Source organism: Ailuropoda melanoleuca, chromosome 15, assembly GCF_002007445.2.
Source record: "Ailuropoda melanoleuca isolate Jingjing chromosome 15, ASM200744v2, whole genome shotgun sequence".
NCBI lineage: Eukaryota > Metazoa > Chordata > Mammalia > Carnivora > Ursidae > Ailuropoda > Ailuropoda melanoleuca.
The window spans coordinates 84,076,116-84,094,133 of record NC_048232.1 but is presented as its reverse complement, the minus strand read 5'-3'; the positions used below and the strand labels follow the sequence as shown (position 1 = coordinate 84,094,133).

General features: G+C 55.3%; 1 protein-coding gene across 2 annotated transcripts; it reads left to right on the top strand.

Annotated features, from left to right (window-relative positions):
• Positions 1–5,459: 5,459 nt before the first annotated feature.
• On the top strand, positions 5,460–17,654 carry POLR3H (RNA polymerase III subunit H). 2 transcript variants are annotated; one of them, XM_002929282.4, is made up of 7 exons: positions 5,460–5,513; positions 5,789–5,918; positions 8,217–8,313; positions 14,087–14,173; positions 14,625–14,688; positions 16,128–16,329; positions 17,341–17,654. In XM_002929282.4, exons 2-7 carry the CDS (start codon positions 5,808–5,810, stop codon positions 17,392–17,394), a joined length of 615 nt encoding a protein of 204 aa, XP_002929328.1. In that variant the 5' UTR covers positions 5,460–5,513; positions 5,789–5,807; the 3' UTR covers positions 17,395–17,654. The 2 variants fall into 2 exon arrangements, with proteins under 2 accessions (XP_002929328.1, XP_019665524.1); XM_019809965.2 differs by having other exon boundaries at positions 5,465–5,570.
• The last annotated feature ends 364 nt before the right edge of the window (positions 17,655–18,018 follow it).

Genomic DNA, 18,018 nt, shown 5'->3' with positions numbered 1-18,018 from the left:
AGGGAGAGGGGTGATTAAAGAAACTCATAAAGCAAGTCCTGTGCAGCGGGAACCTGGTAAGTGGCGTAGGGAGTGGGGGCTGGTGGCTGGGTGGTTTGAGAGTTAAAATGGGGGGCTTGGGAGGGGGGTCAGGAGAAGCCTCACGGAAGTGTCATTAAAGCATGGGTCTGGAGGAGGTGAGGAACGAAGACGTGAGGGTGGGAAGGGAGACTGTTCTGGGGACAGGCAGAGGCCCAAGTGGGGAGCATTCCTGGGGTGTCAGAAACAGCCACTGGGCACAGCAATGGGACATGCAGTCACAGGGGTGAGGGGCAGAGGACCCCAAGGGCTGTGAAGGACATGGTGTCCTAAGGCCTGGCTTTTATGAGATGGAGCATTGCAGGGTCTGGAGAGGAGGACTGAGAATTTCTGACCGGCATTTTAGTCTCTCTGACTTCTGTGTTGATCGGAGACGGCGGGGGATGAGGCCAGGACAAGGAAACCAGGTTGGAGGCTGAAGCAAAGGCCCAGGTGAGGGGTGAGGGGTGCAGGGTGAGGGTGGCTGGGCCCCAAGAGTTGCAGTGGGGGTGAGCGGGACGGACTCAGTGCATCGCTGGTAGAAACAACAGGATTTGTTCACAGGTGCGTAGGGAAGGGGGTGAGAGACGATAAAGCATAATCCCCAGGTTGGGCCTGAGTGACCGAAGAATGGAGGAGTCATTTTCTAAGATGGGAAGACTGTGGAGGGGGCAGGTTGGCAGGAGAGGCATGACCAGGAGTTCCACTCTGGTGCAGACGACACTCGAGTTGCTGAACAGGCATCTGGAGCAGGGAGGGGGATGCGTGAATCTGGTGCTCGGGGAGGGTCCACGAGGGAGCCACGGGGGAGCCTGGGGGGAAGGGTGCTGGCCACAGTTCAGGGGCCACAGAAGATCACCAGGCGTGCAAGGAGATGGCATGAGGTGGGCCCGGGACCCGCCAGCATTTAGAAATGGGAGGAAGACCCGGGTGAGCGCAGGCCCCTGGAGGCCAAGTAGAAGGAGTGCGTGCAGGAGGAAGGAGGGCCAGCGGCCCTGACAATTAGCAATGCGTTTGGCAATGTGGAGGCCACTGGTGACCCAGAGAAAGCGGTGTGGGCTGGGTGGCACGGCCAGAACCGGACCGCGACAGGTTCAAGAGAGGACAAGAAGCGGGGATTTGGAGACTACAAGCTTGGACGGCACCTTCGAGCAGGTTTGCCAGTAACGGGAGCAGAAAATGGGCCACTAGCTAGAGGGCCAAGAGAGGGGTGTTTTTAAGACGTAAAAAATCTTAATTGCTTTTTTAATTTAAATTCAAATTCTGAATAGGCAATATATTCCCATGATCCTAATTATCAAAGATTCCAGAGGGCGTTTGGTAATCTCCACCCCTTCCCCTCTCCCACACCCTCAGCCACTCTGCTCCTCGCCCTGCAGTCCATCCATGTAATGAGCTGCTTGTCCCTCTCCCACAGTAGGCACGCGTGCACACGCGTGCACACACACACAGAGTATTATTTTTCCCCTTTTCCCACAAATGGTAATGTCCCATACACACTGCACTGTGCCTTGCGTTTTTATACTTTCTGTATCCTGAATATCATTCCATAGCAATACACAAACAGCGTTCTCGTCCTTTTTTTTATGGCTTCATATTATCCCATTGTATGAGGCACCACATATCGTTTCTATCCAGTCCTCCACGATGGACAGTCATTTGAGATCAGTTCTATTATTATGTCTGCTTTACAGCCGAGGCGCTGAGAGGTTCGCGGGCTTTGCTGCGGTTGCTCAGCGAGCGTGCTGTGGCGTGGGAACTCCATGCCCTTAACCACTCGCTGGGCTTTCTTCCTCCTCCTGGATTAGCTTCCAACCCTGTTTTTCCCTCACTCCTACACTTAGCAATTATTTTGCTATCCTTTTGTTCATTCAAATAACATATATTTACAAGTCCTGACCATGTGCCAGACGCAGGGCTAGGCCCAGAGGATGGGGAGGGACGTGGCGGAGAAGTCCACGGCCGTCGAGGGGCTTACACACTGCCTTTGTGTGTTTTTGTAAGCCACCTCAAATCTTCCATGGAACAACGCAGAGAATTAATAAAGAAGCCCCGGTCCCTGTTTTTCCTAATGAGGAAACCAAACGTGCCAACAAATCACTGTTGCAATCGTGTGAGCTGAATACCATAAAAGAAGCCTGGGAACCCAAAACACTAACCCTGCAGTGCTGGCCCCATCCCCTTGGCCTGGCCCTCCTCCAGTTTCCCATCTCAGTGAAAGGCCCGCCACCCAGCCAGGGCCCAGAGCCCTCCTGCCTTGGCTCCTCCTACTTCCGTCCCTAGGTCACCCACCCTATCGCTGAGACCACCCCCTGGAAACCTCTGGACTCTGCCCAACTTCACTCTCCATGGCTACCAGCCTTTCTCGGGCCTTCTCTTACAGGAGACACCCAATAACGTCCTCCCTGGTCTTCACATTTCCACCCCAACCCCTTCCCACCCACTGTCCATCCCACTGATGCGTCACCGTGTCATTCCCCTGCTCTTACCATCTAAGGCTTCCCTTTGCTGTCCTTGGGCTAATAATGTCCTGGCACAGCCCAGGGGTTAGGATCATGGGCTCTGGAGCCTGAATCCCAGCTCTGCCACTCACTAGCTATGTGACCTTGAACAACCTACTTAACCTCTTTCTGCCTTAGATGAGGCAGAATGAGATAATGAGATAAATGAGAATGAGCTAAATCAGATAATGATAATTACAGACACTGCTATATAGTTGTTGTGAGGATTACATTTAATGAATATTATAATGATAAGGCCCTGGTGATCCGACACTGCTCAGGTCTCCAATCTCACCAGTTCTTATCTCCCTATAAATCAGCTGAAATACTTCTAATTCCCTGAGAGCATCAAATTCTATCCGTCTCTCCCTCTTCCCTGCAACTGCTCTGAGCTGAAGCTGGGCCCGGGACCCAGTTCTTCTGCCCCACTGGATCTCCCAAAGCTGGGCACACAGTATGTTGAGTGAATGAATGAATGAGATAGGCATTGTGTTTGGGTTCTGATGGGTGAGTAGGAGTTTTCCAGGTGAAGAAGTGTTGGAGGCAGGACTAAAAGAACTCGCTCTATCCCAGTGCTTGGAGAACAGAAGGGAGGTAGGACTGGAGAGAAAGGCTGCATTTGGTCCAGACCTTTCCATGTGGGCAGAGGATATGCATGAAGGGAAGATTTTTATGACAGTGTGAAAGTCACTTACAGGAGAGACTGAGGCTGGGAGCCGGGGTGTGTGGCTCAGCGCCAGTGGAGCAGCGGAAGGGCCTGAACCAGGGCAGTAGCAGTGGGAATGCAATGAAGAGGGAGGTTTGAGAGATTCAGGAAAGACTTAGTATCATCTCCTCCATGCTTTTCCTGAATGCCTCCTAGAAATGATCTTAGGGGATCATGGGACTAAAGAGCTGAAGTAGCTCTCCAAGTAGCTCAAATCCTAGGAGAGGCAGAGAGACCTAAAAATAAAAATATGGATGCAGAGAAGACCAAATTAAGGATCACTGCAGCCAGCCTCACGCAGATATCTCCACACGTGTAAAATCTGCAAAGTGAAGCACGTGCATTTCTGAGTGCCTCTCTCATCTACCCCAAGGCTTTTTTTACGTTATCAAATTTTTATTTGGTTTAAACATACGACAGTATATTTCCACAGCCCACCAACGTTTAGAGGTAGTGTAGAGGTTTAGATGGGCCCCTTCTACCACTTAGCAGCCCGTGATCTCCGACAAGCTACTGAATTGTCTTAGCCCAAGCCCATGTTACCTATCGTATGAAGATGAGTGGGGATGACAAGGGTGGCAGGGAAGAGAACAAAATGGGGCTGGAGGTGTGGGTAGAGGCAAGATCCTGCCGGGCCTTGTGAGCTAGCATAAGGTTTTGGACTTATTTATTTTTAAGATACTTATTATTTATTTTGGAGAGAGAGAGAGAGTGTGAGTCAGCAGGGGGAGGGCGGGGGAGAAGGAGAGGGACAAGCAGAATCCCTGACACAGGGCTCTATCCCAGGACCCTGAGATCATGACCTGAGCCAAAGTCAGATGCTTAACTGACTTAGCCACCCAGGCGCCCCAATTTACTTATTTATTTTAAGTAATCTCTACAAGGTGTAGGCTTGAACTCACAATCTGGAGATCAAGAGTCACAGGCTCCACAACCAAGCCAGAGCCAGGTGCTTCAAAGTTTCAGACTTTATTATTAGTTTAGTGGGAAGCTACTGAGGTTGTTTTTGGTCCCAATTTATTACCACTTTTCAATTGAGATGTAATCTGCCTACAATTAAATGCAAAGATCTTAACTGTTGAGTATGATGAGGTTTTTCTTAAAGATTTTTTTTTAAAGATTTTATTTATTTATTTGACAGAGATAGAGACAGCCAGCGAGAGAGGAAACACAAGCAGGGGGAGTGGGAGAGGAAGAAGCAGGCTCACAGCAGAGGAGCCTGACGTGGGGCTCGATCCCATAACGCCGGGATCATGCCCTGAGCCGAAGGCAGATGCTTAACCGCTGTGCCACCCAGGCGCCCCTTTCTTAAAGATTTTAATTTTAAGTAATCTCTATACCCAGCGTGGGGTTTGAGCTCACAACCCTGTTATCAGGTGTTGCATGCCCTACCGACTGAATCAGCCAGGCACCCCTGACCATTGCATACATCTGTGTAACCCACCCCCTAGAAGAAGATAGGAAACTCTTTTTTTTTAATAGGTTCTTTTTCAATTTTTTAAAAAAGATTTTATTTATTTACTTGACAGAGAGACAGCCAGCGAGAGAGGGAACACAAGCAGGGGGAGTGGGAGAGGAAGAAGCAGTCTCCCAGCAGAGGAGCCTCATGTGGGGCTGGATCCCAGAACGCCAGGATCACGCCCTGAGCCGAAGGCAGACGCTTAACGACTGAGCCACCCAGGCGCCCCATCATTTTTTTTTTTTTTAAGATTTTATTTATTTGAGAGAGAGAGAGCACAAGAGAGCACAGGCGGTGGAGAGGGAGAGGCAGGCTGCCCATTGATCAGGGAGCCTGCTGCGGGACTTGATCCCAGGATCATGACCTCAGCTGAGGGCAGCCGCTTAACCCACTGAGCCACCCGGGTGCCCCCATACGAAATATTTCTATCACGCCAGAAAGGTCCCGCTGCCCCTTTCCAGTTAATTCTCCCGCCTCCAGAGTACTGAGGGGTCTAAGCATCTTGTGCCGGCTTTTGAGAGGATCCCTCTGGCTGCGGGGCGCAGGGCACACCTGAGACCGGGAAGAAGAGAGTATAGCACCTGCCAGGCGGGTGAAGTCTGGAATGCACCCAGGTCGCCTAGCAACCAGGAAGCGCGGTCGGAAGACTGACGGCTCCGCCCTGGCAGAAGGGAAGGCCCCGCCCCGCCCCGCGCCACGTCAGGGGCGGGCAAAGGCTTCTTATTGGTCTGTTCTCCGGAAGCGACGGGATTCGGAATCTCGCCCTAAGTCAGCTGCGCGTGGGAGCGTGGTGCGTGGCCCCCGCGCGTGGAGCGTGGCGCGTGGCAGGGCAGCGCGCGGTCGTGCGGCGGGTGCTCTCACCCTTGCCACTGGAGCGAGGGCCTCTCCCGCTGAGCCTCAGTTTCCTCACTTTGCAGGGTCTGAGCACACCCCTCACGGGGTACCCGGCGCCCTACGGCGCAGCCCTGTTCCCGGCCTTGATGGTGGTGGAGGTGTTTCAGCGATTGGGACGGGGTGGAGGGGGTTCGGCCCCAGACGGTGTGGGACTGAGCCTCGCATTCCTAGGGTCCCAGCGCAGGCCGGGATGTTCGTCCTGGTGGAGATGGTGGACACTGTGCGGATCCCCCCGTGGCAGTTTGAGAGGAAGCTCAACGACTCCATTGCCGAGGAGCTGAACAAAAAGTTGGCCAACAAGGTACTGGGCCGATGGGGTCGCTGACAGGCGTTGGCACTGGAGAGCCCAGCACAGCCCATCTGCCCGCTGCAGGCCTGGCCTTGGTAGTGCCAAACCTTGGCCTTGGGCAAGTAGCTTAACATCTCGGAACTCGGTTTCTTCACCTGTACATGGGATGGGGGTAATCCCCCTGGCCATGGGATGTTAGAGGGAGTTAAAAAAGAAACTGGGTTTGAAAAAGGCCATTGTAACTGGGAAATGCTAGATTCCACACTGCCAAATTACTTTGCAATCTGGGGCAGGTCACTTACCCCCTCTGGGCCTCATTTTCCATTTGTAAAATGGAAGTAATAATGGCTGTCCAACCGCACACTGTTCTTGTGAAGATGGACAGTGGTTTAGATTAACCGTCAGAAGGTTGATTCATTCATTCCAGCAGAAAAGTATTTGTGCGCTTTTTATATGCCAGCCCTGCATGCCTTAGTGACAGCTAGTCTGTGGTCTTCCCACTGCCTTTTCTGTAGTAACCCTCCCTCAGTTACTCTATGTCATATCAGCCTTTCCTTCTTAGATGGTTATGGTTTTTCTTTCCAGCTCCATCATGGCAGGGATCTTTGTTTTCTTCCCCACGTGGTACCCTCATATTTAGCCAGAGCCTGGCACGCAGCAGATGTTCCATAATTGTTGAATGAATGAAGCAGACAAGGTTCTGCCCTGTAGTGCAGGGGAAAGCAAATATGAATGAGAGGGAGCCATAGTTGAGTATGTGATGACAAGTTAGGTGCTGTGAAGAACAGGCATTCACAAGTGTGTGGAATGAAGGAGATCTCTGTCTACAGTGAGGGAGAAAGCAGTTTTGTTAGGGATGTGGCATTTGAGCTTGAGCTGAGAGATGATGCTGAAGAGGAACTAACTAGGGGATTCATTTTGAGGGTGAGAGAGGGCTGTGCAGGGAGAAAAGTGGGTAGGCAAAGGAAACAGCATGTGCAAAGGCCCCGTGGCAGGAGGGAATATTTCACCCATAATAACATGGAGGAAGCTGGCAGAGGAAGAGAGGGGAGGGCAGACTGGAAAGGTGGCAGGAGCCAAGCTGCACGGGACCTAAAGGATGTCATGGCTGTATTGATCTTCATCCGTAGAATAGCAGGAGGTGATAGGCTGAGAAGGAGCCAACAAGAGGAAGGTTGGTTGGCTTTAGACAGGAGGCCAGTCCCTTCCATAGAGGCTGAGGTCATAGAAGGGAGTTGTTGGGTTGTTGGTGGAGAGAACTCATAAAGTCCTTAGTGGACGGCTTCTGGTTACTTTGTGAGTTAGAAGGTCAGGGGGTCTGTGGAGGAACGAAGTGTGAGCATCGTGGAGAGAGAAGGTGTGAAAAGTCCAAGAAGGGAATGTAGTCCCTCTGGGTCCTTCAGTGACCTGTAGAGACGAGTTTTCTGTATTTGAATCATTTGAGAGGAGGCTGCACAGAAGAGGTCCATGGTCCGGCCAAGGGCACAGATCTTGTGCTGCCAAAGCCACCAGACTCTGTGCCTCATCGTGGTGAGGTCTGGCCTGGACGCTGAGTTCTCTGAGCTTCTTGCTAATCCTTGAACAGTCCTGCAGGGTCTGTAATGGGTTGGTGATGACACGGGTGGCAGATAAGGTGACACCATGCAGGCCAGTGTTTGCAGCACCGTGGGGTGGGGATGGGGGCATAGGATGCTGTCTGCCTAGTCTGAGGGCCTTGGCCATGTGTCACTCTGCCAGCCTCAGTCCCTGTGGCCACGGCTGTGTGTCTCAAACTTTGTGAGCAGAATGGGGATTAGCTGGGACTTTGACACTCACTGAGCTGTGATATCTAGCGTGGACCTGGAGACTCTGGGAAGTGGAGGTGTAAACCGGGGTTCCCTGGTTGTCAATGATCCTGACTAATAGTGATTCGTGGTTGACCGTTATTACTTCTAGCATTTGAGCCAGACACTGGCATGGGGCTTCACGTCCATTTTCTCTCTTTATTTAACAAACCTGCAGCCTGCTAGGTCCATTTTTGCATAAGAGGGAAACTGAGGCTCAGAGAAGTGACCTTGGAGGTCACACAGTGGGTGTTGGAACTGGCACTGTAACCTGGGTCTGCCCTGTCACAAAGGCCCTGCTCTTTCCAGAGCTCCAGATCCTTCAGGGGCCCTTTACGGTGGTTACCTCAGACAGTGCCCCAACTCATTTCTGGCTGTCAAATGGGGATAATTATACCTGCCCTGGGTGGTAAGGGTCTCAGGAGAGCATGCTGGGAAGCCGGGCCTCAGTGTCATGGTGCATGTGTGTGGATGTGGATGCACACAGGTCATGTACAACGTTGGGCTTTGCATCTGTCTGTTTGACATCACCAAGCTGGAGGATGCCTATGTGTTCCCAGGGGACGGCGCATCACACACGAAAGGTGGGTGCCCTTTCCTCTTTTTTAAATTTTAACATATTTTTATTTATTCATTCGAATAATTTATTCGTTGGAGACAATTTATTCATTCGAGAGAGAGCACATGTGTGAGCAAAAGCACAGCAGGGGGTGGGGGTCAGAGGGAGAGGGAGAAGCAGCCTGATGCGGGGCTCTATCCCAGGACCCCAAGACCATGACCTGAGCCAAAGGCAGACGCTTAACTGACTAAGCCACCCAGGCGGCCTGCCCTTTCCTCTTTGGCATTGGGTTTCTTGGGGTTTGGTTTTTGGTTGTGGGAATCCTGGTCTAGGGATTGGGAGACCAGAGGCCTAGTCCTGACTCTGCCAGGAATTGACTGGGTGGCAGTGGGCAGAATCTTCCTTCCTCATCTATAAGAAATGGTGGATGAGGTGTTTTTTTTTTTTTAACGATTATATTTGTTCATTTATTTGAGAAAGAGCTCGGGAGAGTGTGCACGTGCGAGTGCGGGGAGAGGGAAAGGGAGAAAATCTCAGGCCAACTCCTTGCCAAGTGTGGACCCCAATGCAGGGCTTGCTCTCACGACCCTGAGATGAAGAGCTGAGCTCAGAGTCTGTCACTACATGACAGTGCCAGGTGCCCTGGACAAGGTGAATCTGGAGGCCTCTCCGGCTCTGAGATTGTGGCAGTCTCGTTTATTATTGAGCTCTGCTCTGCCTGGCCCTCAGATTGCTCAGTCTGGTTGGGGGGTGGCCAGACAGGTAAGGGCACTTGAAGTGGTCATTGCTGGGTTAAAAGTGGAGAGCAGGGGCGCCTGGCTGGCTCAGTCGGTTGAGTGTGTGACTCTTGAACTCAGGGTTGTGAGCTCAAGACCCCTGTTGGGCGTAGGAATTACTTAAAAATAAAATATTTTGGGGGGCGCCTGGGTGGCACAGCGGTTAAGCATCTGCCTTCAGCTCAGGGCGTGATCCCGGCGTTCTGGGATCGAGCCCCACATCAGGCTCCTCTGCTATGAGCCTGCTTCTTCCTCTCCCACTCCCCCTGCTTGTGTTCCCTCTCTCGCTGGCAGTCTCTCTCTCTGTCAAATAAATAAATAAAATCTTTAAAAAAAAATTAAAAAAAATAAAAAATAAAATATTTTTAAAATAAATAAATAAAAAGTGTGGAGAGCAGAAGGGAGTGCATCTGTCGCTTGGGGAGGAGGCTGGTTGAGGGTGGGGGACTTGGAGGGGCACTAGGACATAATGGTTAAGTACAGCCTGTGGATTCCAATCCCAGCTTGGCCACTTACTTGCCGTGTCCTGTGCAGAATATGTAATCTCTCTGTGCCTCTGTTTCCTTGCCTATAAAATGTAGTTAACAGTAGATTTTATATTATAGGACTGTTGCGAGAATACTAAACTAATACCTGTGAAGGTCTTAGGATGGGTCCTTGGCACATAGCGAGGGTTCAGTGGCTCGTTGATTTGAACTGTTTCTCCTGATTCTGTGCATCCACTGAATGGGTTCTTTGGGGCTGGCCTGTCCAGGGCTGGGTGGAGTCGGATGGCCTCATGTGTCGGGTGGTTGGGAGACTGGTTAGTGGGGAGGAGGGGTACTCACGGGACGGCTCATCTCTGCTGCACGCGATCTCATCTCTCCGCGGGGGAGAATGGGCACCACAGTGCCACTGGAGCCCCAGCGTACACGCAACTTTTCAAGCCTCTGCTTATATCCCATTGGCCAGAGCAGGTCACATGGCTGAGGCTGGCTTCAAGGGATGGGAAAATAGAGTCCCCCTTTCCATGGGAGGAGCTGCAGTCTTCATAGCAAAGGGGTGTGCACCCTGGGAAGGGAAGGGAAGGTTGGTTACCAGACCTGGACGTGTAGAGGGCCGGTCACCTTGGCTAGGATTCTCCGGGAGGGAGTGGGGCATTCTCTCTCCTCCCTGGACCCAGCCAAATCAGAAGCAGAGGGTGGGGTGGGGGTGCACTGAGGTGGTTCAGGGCTAATCAGAGTGTAGGCCTGCAGCTTGCCATCGGCTAGGCACTCAGAGCTGCTGAATCACAGTCTCTGGAGGTGAGCCCGCAGATTGCACTTTAACAAGGAGCCAGGTGCTTCTCGCACAAGGCCAAGTGTGAGGAGCCCTGCCCAGCCCATCCTGGTCAGCCTCTGAATAAAGAGATGTCGAGCATTCCAGAAGGTGCCACGAGGCTGCCTGGTGTCTGTGTCCAGGAATCCAGAGACTTAATTAGTTCACAGAGATGTTACCATGCTCTGTGGACAGCCCTAGGAAATAGGCTGAATTTGTATGCACTAGGAGCATTTAGCAGAAAAATAAAACAGTGACATGAAAACAAGACCACAGGGCCTCTGTTTACGGAGAAGGATGCCCTTGAGCTGAGCCCAGTCCCTGCCTTCAGATGGTTGTCCAGAGGACGACTGGTAAGAGGCAGCAGAACTTCAAGGAAAGCTGGGAGGAAAAAGTTAAAATTGAGGAAATTCCGTTCTTTCATTTGGTTGTTTCTGCCAGTTGGTGTAAGATTTCCACTGTTGGTTTTCATTGTCCCCCCATCCCTAGTTCACCCTGGGCCCCCTGTTTCTTTGGGAATGAGGTGTGAGGATTAGAGCCCTGGGTGAGGCATGTCACATTGACCCGGATTTGAATTCTGGCTCTGCCCACCCCCCACCGCCCTGCCAGGGTTTGGACCTTGAGCAGGTAACTCCGCCTGTCTTGGCCTCGGGTTCCTCTTCTGTAAAATGGGGTCAACACTTGGAGCTGTGAAGCTCGTTGTGGTCTGCGGAGCGCCGTGCAGGGGCGGTGTTCTGTCGTGGGGTTCCGTCGCCACGCTTCAAGGCTGATCCTCCACCCTGGGCTCCGCTCCTGCCTCACCCCACTGCCTCACCCAGGGCTGCGGCCAGGGTGTGCGAAAGGAGGCCTCAGCACCAGGCCTCCCCCTTTGCGATGAGAGCTCTTCGTTTGCTTATTGCTTTGTACCTCCTTCTCACCGGGCCGGATCCCTTCACCTCTCTCAGGCATAAGTGCTCTCAAGAAGTCAGCTCTGTGACTTGTGACACTGCGCCCAGGTGTCCAGCCTCAGCTCTTGTCACTTAGGGTACTTGGACATGACACCAGTCCCGTGGTCCCCTTGCCCCGCAAGCCGGCCAGACCTGGCCTCTCTGGAGAAGCCCCTCTTGACCTGTGCCACCACCCCTGCCCTGCTCAGAGCTCCAGAGCAGACTCTTCGTGCCCACCGTTTGCTTTGCTCTGTTTTCTTTTTTCTTTTCTTTTTTTTTTTTTTTTAAAGATTTTATTTATTTATTTGGCAGAGTTAGAGACAGCCAGCGAGAGAGGGAACACAAGCAGGGGGAGTGGGAGAGGAAGAAGCAGGCTCATAGTGGAGGAGCCTGATGTGGGGCTCGATCCCACAACGCCAGGATCACGCCCTGAGCCGAAGGCAGACGCTCAACCGCTGTGCCACCCAGGCGCCCCTGTTTTCTTTTTTTAAGTTGCGATAAAATACGTGTAACGTGAGACTTACCATGTTAACCATTTTTAGTGCCCAGTTCAGCAGCATCAAGTACGGTCATTGCTGTGTAACCACCACCAACCTTTTCATCTTCCCAAACTGAAACTCTGCCCCTCTTAAGCACTCACTCCCCATCTCCGCTGCTCCAGGGCCCTGGAAACCACCGTTGTACTTTCTGTCTCTGAGTGTGACGACTCTGGATGCTTCATATAGGTGGGACCATCTAGCGTCCGCCCTTTGTGGAAACTCACAACATCCCGAGGCAGCCCTGCTTCTCCTGGGACAGGTTTGGCCCGAGCCTGCACCTGAGAGCAGGTCTTCCTCTTACTGGTCCTGCAGATGCATCCTCATTGACTTTCCCAGCTCCCGTCTGCCCACCACACACCCTGGAACTTGAGGTGGGGCTCTTGGGAGGTGGCTGCAAATACGGCCCTGGCCTGGCTGGCCCTCCCACTGGTCTGTGGCCTCCTTTTCATTTTTAATGGAGATCTCATTTACATGCCATAAAATTCACCCTTTTAAAGCTTACCATTCAGTAGCTTTTAGGATATTAACAGAGCTCTGCAACTGTCAGCACAATCTAATTCCAGAACATTTTCCCCACCTCAGAAAAGCAACCCTGTACCTGTCAGCAGTCACTCCTCATGCTCCCCCCGCCCCCAGTCCCTGGCAACCGCTGATCTACTTTCTGTCTCTGGAGTTGCCTCTTCTAGACATTTTGTGTAAGTGGAATCACACGGTGTGTGGTCCTGTGTAACTGGCTTATTTTACGTAGCGTCCCGTCCCTGAGCTTTGTCCATATTGTGGCAGGTGTCTGTACTCCCTTCCTTTTTAAGACTGCATAATATTCCGTTACGCGGGCAGACTACGTCGTGCTGACGCATCATCTGCCGATAGCGCCTGCATTGGCCGCCATGTGTGGTTGTTCCAGACCAGAGCCCCCCGGGAATGAGCCCGCGTGCTGTCTGCCCCCGGAAGCCCGCTGCCCACACCGGCCCTGGCGCAGACTCGGTAGAGGCTCTGCGGGGATTTGTTAAGCTGAACTGAGCGTTGGGTCATATGGGGGACAGGGTTTTTCCATCCTGTGGATAAATGACCCTTGGCTGCCCTCATCTGCTCTCCGCAAGGTCAGCGTGAGGCTCTGGCCACAGGGAGGGAGGGGATACCAGCTGCCCCCTCTTCCTGCCTCACGCTTCCTGCCCGGTGGGGCCACGGACAGGCAGCCTGGCAGGGCTCTGGGGGCCCCGTCAGCCCTCCTGGCCGTAGGGCAGTGTTGGCAGGGCAGGCAGCTGAGGGTGCTGGTGGCGGAAGCCTGTGTCTAGGGACGACACCTGTCCGAGGAAGGCAGACCACCCTGTGGCCCTGCTTGGGGGTCCAGAAAGACCTGGAGTCTTCCCGTGGCAAAACAGGGCTGAAGAGCTGTGTGGCTGTGAGCAGGTTACACAGCCCCTCTGAGCCGCTTCCCCATCCTCACAGCCGGGAAGCATGACGACTAACACGGGTGGGTCGCCATGGGCACCGTGTGACCAGCAGGACGTAGCCTCACGGTTATTTCCTAGCTCTGGCGGTGTTCAGGCCAGTGCTGGTCACCCCTTTGGGGCTGTCAGGGGCAGGAGTGATGAGGTAATGGCTTCCGCCACGTCTGGGGGTCCATGTGTGATGGGGGCACAAACCTTACCTGATATTTTCCTGGGGGTCTTCTGAGTGGGGACCACCTAGGGCAGGGCCTGAGAATCACAGAGGCATTTTTGTTGGCTTCTTGCCTCTGCCTCTCCATGGCCCCCCTCCGTTTCAGGACGTTTTTAACATCCTGTTCCAGGTCAGAGCTCTGCCTGGGGCAAACTTTCCCATCAGGGGGAGACGGGCAACTTGTTTCCGAACTGGCTCCCTTTGCCAGTTACTTCTGCCCTTTCTAGAACTTAAGGGAGTGAGTCTAGAGGAAGGGTGGAATTGACTTTGGAGTCATCCGTGGCCCAGAATCTGGGTTCAGGAGTGACTTGTCGGGTGGGCTTGGGGGCGAGCCCTCGGTTCCAGGGCCACTGCTGTTGGCCTGTTATGGGGGCTGTGCTGTGGCCTTGCAGGGGACGGGGTGTGGGTCCCTCCAGCTCCGCTGGTGGGTCTGGACCCACGGGGCCTGGGTATGGAGTGCCCAGCAGACTCTGGGATAGTCGCAGGGCCTCCGGGTCAGTGGGCTGGCGAGTGTGGTCAACGCTGGGAAGCTGGGGCCGCCCCAGAGCAGCTGTCCCTGACGTGCCTGCTCGTCGCTGACTTTCTTCCTTCGCTTCCAGTCCATTTTCGCTACGTGGTGTTCCATCCCTTCCTGGATGAGATTCTGATTGGCAAGATCAAAGGCTGCAGCCCGGAGGGAGTACACGGTAATGGTGGCCCCAGCTCTTCACACGAAGCCTGGGAGCACGTTGGGGCAAGTGGCCAGGCCAGCAGGCCTCCCTTCAGCTTCTGTGCTCGGCCACATGGTCAGGGGAGGGTTCAGATACAGAAGCAGAAGGCCCCGAGCTGTCAGGGAAGCTGGTGAGTGAGGGCGACACACAGCCCCCTCGTGCTCACGGAACAGTGAAGGCCTTGGCCAGCTGTGGGGTTCCCCGGGAGGCCTTAACTCGGGACCTCGGGGCGGGCACCGCAGCTGGTGAGGGGGCTCGGGGTCCCAGGCACCCTCTGGTCCCTGTTTTGTGTGGTGTCCACCGCAGGTTTTGGTGGCTGAGTGGCATAGGCAGAGGCGTGGGGCTCTGAGGTGGGGGTGGGGGGACTCAGACTTCCACGGTGACAACTGCCCTTGTCCCATGCTCTCACTTTCTTCATGTGTTCCAGTCTCTCTAGGGTTCTTCGATGACATTCTCATCCCCCCAGAGTCGCTGCAGCAGCCAGCCAAGTTGTATCCTCCCAAGGTTAAAGTGGGTCACAGGGGAGCTAGGTCTTTCCAAAGGGCCGTCCCTGCTCCTTGGGGTGACCCTGGGGCCTGTGATCTGATACTGACCTCTGTGTCCGGTCCCCTCCCCCCCGGCCTGCACTTGTGCTTCAGAAGTGCTGAGCTGCCCATGCTCCCATGCTGACCGGGGCGTCCCCACGACTGTGCTTCTGTCTGGGTTCTCGTGCTCTGTAGGTGGTGTGCTATTCACTTTGCTTGGGTTGTCCTCTCAGGGGTCATCTCAGAGATCCCCTCCCTGGAGAGGTTTGCCCTGATTGGCTCGCCTCCCTGCTTCCCTGCTATGCAGACAATACCATTGGCTGACATCTGAGGGCTTGACTGTGCCGGTCCTGGGCTGGGTTGTTTCCCTCTGCTGACTATCCCCATTGCCCTGCCCCAGCCCTTGCCTGGTTGCATTGGGGTTGTCTGTTTCTGGGGGGTCCTCGCTGAGACTGCTCCCTGGAAGGGACCCCGTCTTGTCAGGACCATGTCCACGGGGACCAGTGGGGGACTTGGCTCACTGGGTTGGGGCCAGACCCTGCGTGGGAGCACCACTAGAGGGCGCTGTGCTCCTCAGTGTGGGCTGCTGGAGACTTCCAGAGTGCTGCCCTCACTGGTTCATCAGAGCGCGCTGGCGGGGCCTGTCCCAGGTGCCAGGGCTTGTCAGAAAGCCTGGTCCTGCTGGGCTGGCCTCTCGCTGGCCGTGGGCCCTCAGGCAGGTGACCTTGCATCTGCTGGGTCTGTCCTCCTGAACACCGGGCAAGTCCTTGCGCTGCGTGCTGGCCATTTTCACAGGGCACAGGTGGAAGGGGGTGTGGAGTCGCGCTGTGCGGAGAACAGAGCATAGCGTTAGCTAGCCCTCCAGGACCACAGTGCGGGCCCCGTGCGGTCCCGTGGAAGGCACTTTCTGGGGGCGCTGCTTTAGTACCTCCTCACCACAGCCCTGCAAGGGCAAGGGGACCCGAGACGCAGAGGTCGGGCCTGCCCCGGGTCACGACTGGTGGAGCGGAAGTCTGACCATGGCAGTTGGCCTGAGAGGACACACAGGCCCAGTCAGAGCCGGCAGGGAGGGGACCCCGGGCAGCAAGAGGCCTTCATCATTCCTGCCTCAGGAGGTGGGGCTCGCTCTGCTCGTGAGCCTTCTTCCTGCTCTGGTGCCCTGAGAATGTGTGTGCCCGCCTGGCTGCCGTGCCAGGCTGGGGGGGCCCTGTGGTCCCCAGCATTCCTGCTTTTCCCGGTGGGGCTCAGATCTTGCCCGGCCTTGCCTCTTGCACGTGGTGTGCTGCTTCTTGACACCCCAGCCAAGGTGATCTCATCCTAGGATCAGATTTTCCTGGGGGCAGGTGCCAGGGGAGGAACCCCCGCCAACCCGCTCGGTTGTTGCCTTGACCCCGCGCCCCGCCCAGCGACGAGGCAGAGCAGGTATGGGTGTGGGAGTACGAGACAGAGGAAGGAGCGCACGACCTGTACATGGACACCGGCGAGGAGATCCGCTTCCGGGTGGTGGATGAGAGCTTTGTGGACACGTCCCCCACGGGGCCCAGCTCGGCCGAGGCCATGTCTTCCAGCGAGGAGCTGCCGAAGAAGGAGGCTCCATACACGCTTGTGGTGAGTTGCGCTGATGCCGCGGCCGAAACCACGGGCAGTGATGTGGCGGGAGAACACAGGCAGGGGAGGGGCGGGGGAGCGGCTTCCTAGGGTGTTGACTTGGGCTTCCCCACCTGGAGCCCCTCATCCTGCAGGTCAGGGCGCATGTCCCTGATGTGTTCTTAGGCCGTCACTTCTCCCTGGGGGGCCTGTTCCAGAGGCCGGGGCATGACAGCGGGCGCTAGGGAGGGAGTGAGTCAGCTTGCTGGCGGCAAGAGGGCTGGAGCCCACGCGGGGGTACCCGGCTGCCAATAAGGGGCTGAGAGAGAAAGCGAGGAAGGGGCTTGGGAGCAGGTCGAAGCCCCGAGCACAAGAGTGGGGCTTCGGGGAGGGGCGACCCTTCATCAGGGCTGCTCCCATACCCGACCGGACGCGCGCGTGGGGTGGCAGGGGAGCTGCGACCAGATCTGACGGGGGTTGCCTCTGTCTTCCACCCTCATGAAGGGACTGCGATGCAGGGCAAAGTAGGACACGTTTCTGGAGCTGCTAGTAGGGTCTCCTGGTATAATGTGTGCTGCAGGTGGTGTGCGTGGGGCCGCTGTGCTTTGTCAAAAACCTGTGGCCAAGGGCATCCCCCCTGCATGTATTTGGAGGCTGCAGTGCAGGCACTAGGCCTTCCTGGCAGGACAGAGAGCATTACCAGCCCTGGCCTGCTGGTGCCTGTGTTTGGGCAGGCCTGGGGGTGAGGAAGGGAACCTGTCCTGGCTGAGGCCTTGAGGCCAGGGGCCATGCCCTTAGAGAACCAGCGCTTTCCTTAGAGGCCTCGGGAGAGGGGAGCTGGGCCATGTGTTCCAGGTGCCAGCTGGGACACTGCTGGGGTGGCCCCTGGATTTCCGCACATCCTCTTGGCTGGCGTGTGCTTGCTCCACTATTCCCTTTGCGGGGGGCCCCGAGGGGTGGGCCCCTCTGCCTCCCCAAGGTGGCTCAAGCCCCGAAGGCAGATGGAACGTGTTTGTTCTCTCCCCCCGGCAGGGATCCATCAGTGAGCCAGGCCTGGGCCTTCTCTCCTGGTGGACCAGCAGCTAGCCCTGGGGCTCGACGGCGGACCTGGGCCAGTCCAGCAGACCCCACCCCAGCCCTGGGGAAGGTGGTGCAGCTGTCCATGAGGACCACAGCCGCTTCCACAGATGCCGAGGAGCAGAGCATGTGCCCCAGCAGACTGTCCCCTCCTTGCCATCCTGGCCCTGCTCCTGCTGGAGCCACCCCCGAAGTCCCAGTGTCCCTCCAGACTTCTGCCTCTCAGCGACAGCACAGACATTGAATAAAGGCAGCACCAGTCGGGAGGAGCCACCCTTGTCTCCGTGATCTAAGGTCACCAACCTGCCACAGCTGGGACCGCATGTCCTTCCTCTCCCCAGTTCGCTCCTGGTGACCTCCCCCCGTGGCAGGACTTGGAGGTTGAGAGAGTGTTGGCCTCAGGCTGGGCTCTGGGCTAAGCTTGGTGGCTCCCTAAAGTAACTTGAGAGTGAGAGGCTGGCCTGGGGTAGCTGCTAGTTTTTGTCAAGTCTTGACCTTTTAGGGACAACTGCCTTTTTCCCCACCAGCGTTTGGAAGGTGGGGGCCTGGACTCAGCCAGGCCAGCACCATCAGGAAAGTGGAGACGGTGGGCTTAGGTGGCCCAAGGTCCGGGCTGGTGACCAGCTGTGTTGT